Below are 9,419 nucleotides of genomic sequence, written 5' to 3'. Positions count from 1 at the left end.
GAAGATAGAGAAAGACCTTTATTAAAATGGCTATCCAAATTATGATTTATAGAGTAGGTTTAAGAAAAGCCCTTGGAAATGTTTAAATGTCAAGTCCTAAAATGGTATGCATCTGGCCTTGTTTACTTCCAAATTTTTTTGCAAAATAGGAATAGTAGCAATTTCGTTTGTATTTGACAAATATTGTCCAATCATGGACTAACTATGTTCAAAAGATTCGTCTCGCAAATTATAGGTAAACTATATAATTAGTTATTTTTTATATATATTTAGCGCTTCATGCATGTGCCACAAGATTTGATGTGATTGGGAATATGAAAAATTTTATAAAATATTTTGGAAACTAAACAAGGCCTAAACTGATGAACTGCGAGGGGGCAATCTACAAAAGTGTGGGTTCGCGTTCAGTCCAAGCGGACATAAGAAACGCAGGCCCCTCGTTCCAGATTCCACGTTCAGGAGCATTCGAGAACACGAAGAAATACGACGACAAAGGAGAAGCCGAGCAGCGACACTGCATACGGACTTTAGACATGGAGGGCCAGTTCCAGGTACCGTCAAGTCTCTGTTCTATTCCATTCCCGTGTTCTTGCTCATATCATGAGACATCGAGGAGTCAGGCCTCAGGAAAATCATACTCTATTCCGCGCATGTTTTGTCAAGGTTTTTGTTGATGATGGTTGGCCCCAGATGAGATTCAGTAGTAATAGCGGAAATACTCTTGCTTTCATCGGTACCTGTAGACATGGGAGTATGGGACTTACAATCCCTCCCTCTATATTCGAGAAGGCCGCTATATGGTGTGGCTGGGATAGTGAGATGGAGGCTATCCACGCGATTTGAACATAGATTTGATCCATCCCTTCCGATTAGTTGGTTTCCAGGTTAGGGATTCAAAGCATGGGAAAGTCAGATCTAAGACTAGCTCTTGAACATGTTGTTCTCAGTTATCACCCTGTACGATTAACTGTATATATAGAAGTTGCAGTAATAACCTTGTAAATTAAATGGTTGGAGTAATTGAATATTGTGGTAAGTTTTGATTTGTTTATCACACAAATCTTTGCACGGCCGTTATCACCATCACCTTGAGTCCCATTTCAGGTACTACTTCAGTAGCATCTCCTATTTCTGAACATGCTTGTACTTGTCAGATTATGCAACCTGAGTATATGATATCGTTTGAATGGCTATTTACAACATAGGATGGCAAGGAGGAAGTCATCCAAGCATGGTACATGGATGACAGTGAAGAGGACCAGAGGCTTCCTCATCATCGCGAGCCCAAAGAATTCATTCCTCTCGACAAACTTTCAGGTTTGTGCATGCCCTGCTCTATTCCTGATCCCATATGACATCATGATATATTATCTGATGCTGAATGCTACCATCTTGGACACCCAGAGCTAGGAATATTAAGCTGGCGCCTAAATGCTGATGATTGGGAGAATGATGAGAAGCTCAAGAAAATTCGTGAAGCCAGGGGTTACTCTTACATGGTTTGCCAATAAGTTGTTCTTTTTGGGCACTTGTTGTTTTGTTATTCTACCTTGAGTGGCAAGGCCAATACCTATTCAAAGTTTGAAACTAGTGCGATAGGCATCTTTCTTATGCAGGACATTTGTGATGTGTGCCCAGAGAAGTTGCCAAATTACGAGGCTAAGATAAAGAATTTCTTTGAAGAACACTTGCGTACTGATGAAGAGATACGATATTGTCTTGAGGGTAGTGGTAGGTGCCTTTGTTTTGCATTTAGAGGTGTTTTTTTAAGACAGGAAATCTCTTTTCTGGTATAAAATTTGTAGTAGTCAAATAATTTTATTCTAATCTTATTGTGCATCTTTAACTTTTTTTTCCTTTTTATGTTCTCAAGGCTACTTTGATGTGAGGGACGAAAATGATCAGTGGATCCGTGTAGCAGTGAAGAAAGGGGGCATGATTGTTTTGCCTGCAGGAATGTATCACCGCTTTACATTGGATACCGACAACTACATCAAGGTATCTTTGACTTCTTTACCTGTTCACACCATCACCATGAGTTGCCATTTCTTTGTGAAGCCATGTATGCTATTCTTTACTCTTGAATTAGTCAGATAGCTACAATTATTTTAAGTGGAAGTTAGTAGTTTCTATTTAGTTCCAGAGGGCCATTGTCTTGTTTATGTCATGTACTTGTGCGTGTTATACCATCTCTGCAAATTTTGACGTTCAGTCTATGTTACTGTGTTAATCTTGTCTTTAATCTTCAATAAACAAGCGCCAGCGAATAATGAGACTAGTGCATTGTGGTCTCATATGGTATTTTACCTGTTATGATTCCTCAGGCAATGCGGCTCTTTGTGGGCGAGCCTGTGTGGACGCCATACAATCGTCCCCATGACCATCTCCCGGCTAGGTATGTTCCAGCGTCTGCACCCTGAAGCTCGTGCATTGTTTGTCTTCCATTCTCTTTTTCATGGATTCTCATTTCCACTTTCATCGCTCACTTTATTCTCTGGTTCGTGTTGACTTAATAAAATGGAAAATTCACTTCATTTCAGGAAGGAGTATGTTGAGAAAATCATCAACAGAGGTGGAAACCAAGCCGTCGAAGCTCGTTGAGCATGTCAAACTCTACATGTCCTGCGGAGCCTACCTGTTGCACTACACTTTACAACTCCTGGTGCTGTAGAATAAGATTTGCTATTGCAATCAGCTCATGCCACCACCATGTTGTCAGTTAACAGTTTGCACAAAGCCTGCTTAAAATCTTGCCTAGATATTTTGTAATAGGAATGGTGTGGTGTTTGATGAATGTTGAAGTGATGATGATTCAACCCATGTGTCCTTCACAGGTTCGATGAAACGTTGCACACAATGATTTACTGAAAATCATGCTTGGATTCCTGTACCAACCCTCAGTCTGACTGAATGTCGTGGTCCAACTACTGACCATTATTATTTTTGCATGAGTATCTACTGTCGTTCTTGCAGTAGGACGACCAGGCTTTGTAATGATGTACTCATTCACAGTACGGTTCTTATTACCAAAAAGTTTGTGCAGATTGATAATGACGCTAGGTGGCTCTTGTCTCGTACTAGGTCTACTGGGGAAAATGTGTGGCAAGTGAAATGAACACGTTCTGTCTCTGACATCTAAGAACATTTGTGATCCCGGTGAAATACTTAGTGTGCAGTTGCATTACCACACAAAAGGTTCATATTGCCTGTGCCTTTGTTTTTAGTTTTTCCCCGACGAACAAAAGGATAGTGGATCATGATTCCTTAGCAACTAGCAAGGCAATTACTCTAGAGTGACGGACAGATGGAGCTGATTGGTGAGCCTTAGATCTGTGCTGGTGTGGGATAGATGAGGAAATTTTTTTAACTCCAGCCCTAAAATTCGCTCATAGTGAACTTAGGAACCGAGGAGTGCTATTCGGACCACCTTCTAAATCCTTTCTGTTGGAAAAATGCGTACTGCACTCCCCATGCAACACAGTGAAATGAGAGACTTCTCACTCGGTGCCGTGAGAGGCTGAACAGTAATGAACAGTGGGCTCAACAGTAGGTGGGAATAGTGAATGCTCTCTCTCTCTTTAATGACGGTATCACACCCCTTATATAGGGCTCGGAAACCGACCTAAGACAATTAGAGAAATGTCCCGTGACGGTGGAGGAATATCCCAACATATTCTCAAGTTACAGTCTACTGACCCTAAGTCACTTGTGTAATTTCACACTTCGAACCCTGTGTGTGTCCCCTGTCTAGGGCTTCAGCTGGTCGGAGGCTTGGATCCTCCGCTCGGCCGCCGATCCTTCGACGCTTCATAGGTCGGAGGTTCCTCGCCCAGGACGTGTCGGAGGTTCCTCGGCCCAGCTGCTCTAGAGGTTCCTCAGCCCACTCGGCCGCCGATCCTTCGACGCTTCTCCGTCGGATGTTCCTCAGCTCGGACGCATCGGAGGTCCCTCAGCTCCGCCGCGTCCCTCGCCATCCTCGGACTTGGGAGGATCGGAGGTTCCTCCTCTCTTTGCTTGCGGGCCTCCGCCGATGCCTCAATTCCTGCACACACTTAGCATGATAAGACGAACCGTCAACGTTAGTCTTTCTCAGATCCTCCGCATACATTTGCACGGAGGTTCCTTGGTTGAAGGATATCCTTCGACGCTTCACATGTCGGAGGTTCCTCGGGTGAAGGATATCCTTCATCGCTACCAGGAGGAAGGATGCGGCCATTCCCCAACACTTTCGCACACATGTGAGAATAAGATTTGAGCTACACTACAACTCCAAGTACTAGGGTCAAAAGATTCGTCTCACGATTTACAGGTAAACTATGTAATTAGTTTTTATTTTCGTCTATATTTAATGTTTCATGCATGTATCGCAAGATTCGATGTGATGGGGAATTTTGAAAATTTTGCGAACTAAACAAGGCCTTAGATTAAGTGCTCATGCACCATCATGTACCAGTTAACAGTTTGCACAAAACCTGTTTAAAATCTTAGCTAGATATTTTGTAATACGAAATAATATGGTGTCCGATGAATGATGAAACGATGATGATTCAGGCCACCTGGCCTTCACAAGTTCGAAGAAACGTTGCACATGATGGCTTGCTGAAAAGGATTCTTGGATCCCTGTACCAACCCTCAGTCTGACTGAATGTCGTGGTTCAACTGCGGACCAACATCTTGTCTGCAAGTCGTGCCGTATGACTGTATGAGTAACTCCTGTCGTTCTCACAGTAGGAGGATCAGGGCTTTGTAATGATACACTCATTTTTGTTGGTTGCCGAAAAGTCTGTGATGTTTGATTATTGTTCCTGCCTCGTCCGAGGTCTCCTGGTGACGGCAAATGTATGGTGACTGAAATGAACACGTTCTGTGTCCATCGTCTACTCGCTCGTCGAGCATTGGTCTGGTCTGGTCGGCAGAGCCGATCACCGGCCAACAACATTTGTGATCTCGCTGAAATACTTATGTGTGCGACTACAATGCCGCAACACCCCCCCCCCCCCCCCCCAAAAAAAAAAAAAAAAGTGATCATCCCTGATCACTGATGGATTTTGTTTTTGACGAACAAGAGGACAATCGATCATCATTCCCGATCACTGATGGATTTAAGGCAAAACACCTGGGAAACGTTCTCTTCAGTTGGATCCCCTAGCATTGCGTCATTCCGTCGTAGCGACACCTGACATGTGAGGAGTGTACACGTGATGCAGGGCACTTTTGAGTTCTGATGAGGGGCGACGAAACAAGGCGAGTAGACGAACTTCTAAAATTTTTTGCCAAATAGAAATAGTAGCACTTTCGTTTGTATTTGATAAATATTGTCCAATTATGGAATAACTAGACTCAAAAGATTCGTCTCGTCAATTTCGACCAAACTGTGCAGCTAGTTTTTATTTTCATCTATATTTAATACTCTATGCGTCTAAATATTCGATATGACGGAAAATCTGAAAAATTTTGCAAAATTTTTGAGGAACTAAACAAGGCCCCTGTGCAGGTGCAGGCGGGCACGGAAAAGGAGCCATCGTTTTCAGGGGAGGACGCGGCGTATCTCGCCGGCGGATCAGCGCTGCAAGTTGCAGCCAATCACGAGGCCAGGGCGATGTCGCGCGCGCTCTCCCGGGATCAGAAAAAAAAAATGGCACGACCCGTCGCCGTCGTCGCCCCCCTGTCGGCTGCCGATGGATTCGGGGAGCCTCGCCCGCCCACCACGCGCAACCCCAGCCACACCCCGCGGCGTCCAGAACCTTCTAATCCCCGCGCGGCCACGACCGCGCCGCGCGGCCTAGAACGTTCCATTCCCCTCTTGGCAGGCCTCGGAATGAATAGCGTCAAGCCGGCGGTAGCCCCGGTACGAGTATTTATCACCGCCGGCTGCCACTCTCCCGCGCAGCAGGCAGGAGCAGGAGACGACAGCAAATTCCCCGCCCGCGCTTGGATCGGCTCTTAGGCAGCAGAGCACACTGTTCGTTCTGGACGTTGGCCTCTTTCAGTCGGTAGGTGGCGAGATGGACCGGATGCTGCCGGGGACGGTGACGGTGAAGGAGGAGTGGCCGCCGGAGGAGGAAGAGGAGGAGGAGGTGGTGGTGGAGGACGTGGACGCTCCGCGGCCGATGGAGGGGCTGCACGAGGTCGGGCCGCCGCCGTTCCTGACCAAGACGTTCGACCTGGTGGCCGACCCGGCCACCGACGAGGTCATCTCCTGGGGCCGCGCCGGCAACAGCTTCGTGGTCTGGGATCCCCATGTGTTCGCCGCCGTGCTGCTCCCCAGGTTCTTCAAGCACAACAACTTCTCCAGCTTCGTCCGCCAGCTCAACACCTATGTGAGTGTCCCAAGTCCCCTCTGCTTTGCTCAATCGCAATTTGTTTTCTGGCTTTTGTGCTCGTGAGCTGCTCTTGTTTTGCAGTTCATCTCGCCTGCTCCTTGTATTGTGGACTGCAGTAGCATGAGCGATCAATCAACAAGTCTGTCTGTCTATTAAACAGCTTACGAAAAGAACAAACTTATATATAAAAAAATTAAAAATGTCTATATAAAAATGTGACTATCGATACAGAGCAGAGTCTGAAATTCCCGTGCAAGGTCGTCACATTTCCTACAGATTGGATTTTCACAATGACCTCGAGCTGATGGAATCGTTGAACTTGAACGCATATTGTTTTTCTTTGGCGGCAAAATGAGCAAATGTTTTGAATGATTCAGAAGCAGAACGACTATGGGGGAAGGGAGATTGCAAGAAGATGTTAATTAAATTTCTGACATGCTCTTTGTTCACCTTGTTACTGTGTAGCTAGATGGAACAAGACACAGGATGAACGAAGCTACTACAGCCTACAACAAAGAAAAGAAACTGCTTGTTTGTCCTAGAAGACTCAAAGCTTTGATCACCACTCACCACCAAGCAATATACCACTAGGCTAGTATATACATACGCTACCTGTACATGTAAATTCGGTCGCAAAACTTATGTGAAACCTAAAGTTTTACATAAATTTGCCATCTTGTCTTATCAATTGCTTCAGCGTGCTCATAATCTGCTGATTCTATAGTATGCGATGGCCTCTGGACTTGAACTAACTGAACACGCACCGTGTTCGTCGCTTCGCAATCTGCAGGGTTTCAGAAAGATCGATCCGGACAGATGGGAGTTCGCGAACGAAGGCTTCCTGAGGGGCCAGAGGCATCTTCTGCGGCTGATCAAGCGGCGGAGGCCGGCGCCGCCGCCGCCGTACCTCCAGGCGTCGCAGTCGCAGTCACAGGGGTCGTGCCTGGAGGTGGGTCAGTTCGGGGGACTGGACGGAGAGATGGACCGGCTGAGGCGCGACAAGAGCATCCTGCTGGCGGAGGTGGTGAAGCTGCGGCAGGAACAGCAGAGCACGCGGGCGGGCATGCGCGCCATGGAGGAGCGGCTGCAGCACGCGGAGCACAAGCAGGTGCAGATGATGGGGTTCCTTGCGCGGGCGATGCAGAGCCCGGACTTCTTCCAGCAGCTGGCCCAGCAGCAGGACAGGCGGAGGGAGCTGGAGGGCGCGCTGATGCTCTCCGCCGCCGCCTCCAGGAAGCGGAGGCGGCCCATCGGCACCGCGCCGGCCCTGCTGGACGGCGGCGTGCAGGAGGAGGAGGAGGAGGAGCAGGCGGCCGACGACGATCCCACCGCCACGCAGGCGCTGTTCGCGGAGCTGGACGAGCGGGGGACCACGTCGGAGCTGGAGAACCTGGCGCTCAACATCCAGGGTCTCGGCAGCAGCAAGCGCAGGCAGGGCGGGGGCGGCGCGCGGAGCCAGCAGCGGGCCGCCGCGGTCGGTGGTGGCGAGACGGCGGAGCTGACCGACGACTTCTGGGAGGAGCTGCTGAACGAAGGGATGAGAGGCGGTGCGGCGGCTGAGCTGTTGCCGCCGGAGAGGAGACGGCCGGGCTGGTACGTCGACGCGCTGGCGCAGAAGCTGAGCTCCATGAGCAACACCACGGCGAAGTAGAGCTGGCGTTCGTGTCGTAGTCGCAGTTTACTCCTATATGACTATAGTAATACTAGATTGATTAACCCTCCGATTCGTCCGATACGCGTTAGTGAATACTCCTAGTCATAGCTCCATTGTTGTACTAGTATTTAGGAGTGCGATCGTGCTGGTTGCATGTGTCATTTTTTTGACAAGGGGTTGCATGTGTTGTGTGTAGTGTAGTGCTTAATTGGTATGTATATACCTTGTGTTGTAGTGATATAGCCGGCACAAGTATATTTCAGAGTCGCCGGGTCGTGTCATTCTTAGTGGTAATTGACATTCTTTCTACTATTAATCTATCTATTACTCTCTCCATCCTAAATTATAAGACATTCCAAGAATCTTGTAGAGTCAAAGTATCTTAAGTTTGACTAAATTATATTTTCAAACTTTGATGATAAATTTTGTAAGTTATTTCTTTAGATATTCTAGTTGAAGCATTATAACGTATCAAAACTAGTAGTTTAATTGTAAGCACTCTTTTTTATAAAAATATAAAACAACAGTTTTTTTCGCGATCGAGTTGTGTCCGTTTTTATTAAGATGAGAAGAAAACAAGGTACACAAACCAAAACACGAAAGGTGCAAAGACGAGGAGTCTTGGCATTCGGCAGAGAAACCTAACACTATTGGGTTACAAGCTAAGCGGCAAAATAACTAGGTTGCACGACCCAAGAGTCTATAAACCCACTCCGTGCCTTCCGCGAACACTGCAGCAACAACGCCTTGCACTGTGAACGTCGTTCGCATGAAGACTTTAGCGTTTCTTTTTTTTGTGAATAGCTTGCCTTTCAATAGAATCAACCGGGCGAGGCCTCGTACATCACCAGGTCAGAGACACACGCTGGAGTTACATGCCACATCTCCAAGCATTGTGTGCTCGAGACCTGTTTAGCTAACACATGAGCAACCTTATTACAAACACGATTAACATAGGAAAAAAGAAAACTCATGAAAGGCAAGACTGAGATCCTCTATCTGCTTTAATATTGGATCGATGACAGACCGCTGTGACTCCTTCTTCCTCCACAGGTTCACTAGGTCCAAGCAATCTGTCTCCAAAATCACTCTTTGCACACCGTGTTGTTTTGCTAAAACCAAAGCATCTCTGCATGCTATCGCCTCCATTGTGCACGCATCAAGTCCCCACACGTACCAGCGCGCTTGCGCCACCCAGAAGGCACCCCGGTGATCACGTACGACGCACGCCGTGGCGCCCACCTTGCCATCCGACTGGAAGGAGGCATCAGCATTGACTTTAACCCAACCTAGTTCAGGCGGCCTCCACTTCAGTTCAATCTGTGGTTTCTCTCGCCTGGTAGCTTGACTGATTTGCCAAAGATCAAGAGCTGTGTCCCTAGCCCATACCATAGCTTGGTGAACACTCATAGATTTCTCACCATGTCTCCGCTTATTCCTCA

The 9,419-nt window shown here is 47.2% G+C and overlaps 2 protein-coding genes across 2 annotated transcripts; both read left to right on the top strand.

The window, feature by feature from the left end:
* On the top strand, positions 395-3,051 carry LOC8059853 (1,2-dihydroxy-3-keto-5-methylthiopentene dioxygenase homolog 2). Its single transcript, XM_002468421.2, has 7 exons — positions 395-551; positions 1,206-1,317; positions 1,405-1,499; positions 1,617-1,731; positions 1,874-1,998; positions 2,325-2,395; positions 2,541-3,051. The coding sequence occupies exons 1-7, from the start codon at positions 534-536 to the stop codon at positions 2,599-2,601; spliced, it is 597 nt and encodes a 198-aa protein (XP_002468466.2). The 5' UTR covers positions 395-533; the 3' UTR covers positions 2,602-3,051.
* On the top strand, positions 5,716-8,330 carry LOC8082148 (heat stress transcription factor A-2d). Its single transcript, XM_002468420.2, has 2 exons — positions 5,716-6,320; positions 7,114-8,330. Exons 1-2 carry the CDS (start codon positions 6,006-6,008, stop codon positions 7,972-7,974), a joined length of 1,176 nt encoding a protein of 391 aa, XP_002468465.1. The 5' UTR covers positions 5,716-6,005; the 3' UTR covers positions 7,975-8,330.

This window comes from Sorghum bicolor, chromosome 1, assembly GCF_000003195.3.
Source record: "Sorghum bicolor cultivar BTx623 chromosome 1, Sorghum_bicolor_NCBIv3, whole genome shotgun sequence".
NCBI classification, from domain to species: Eukaryota; Viridiplantae; Streptophyta; class Magnoliopsida; order Poales; family Poaceae; genus Sorghum; species Sorghum bicolor.
The sequence above is the reverse complement of the archived record's forward strand: the minus strand, read 5'-3'. Positions and strand labels throughout refer to the sequence as shown.

What these genes read in the sequence shown, in the direction of transcription:
- LOC8082148 (XM_002468420.2), top strand. Translation starts at nt 6,006, where the DNA reads ATGGACCGGATGCTGCCGGGGACGGTGACGGTGAAGGAGGAGTGGCCG. An exon ending in TCCGCCAGCTCAACACCTAT is followed by an intron (nt 6,321 to 7,113) that starts GTGAGTGTCCCA and finishes CGCAATCTGCAG; the next exon opens with GGTTTCAGAAAGATCGATCC.
- LOC8059853 (XM_002468421.2), top strand. An exon ending in TCCTCTCGACAAACTTTCAG is followed by an intron (nt 1,318 to 1,404) that starts GTTTGTGCATGC and finishes TTGGACACCCAG; the next exon opens with AGCTAGGAATATTAAGCTGG. An exon ending in CCAGGGGTTACTCTTACATG is followed by an intron (nt 1,500 to 1,616) that starts GTTTGCCAATAA and finishes TTTCTTATGCAG; the next exon opens with GACATTTGTGATGTGTGCCC.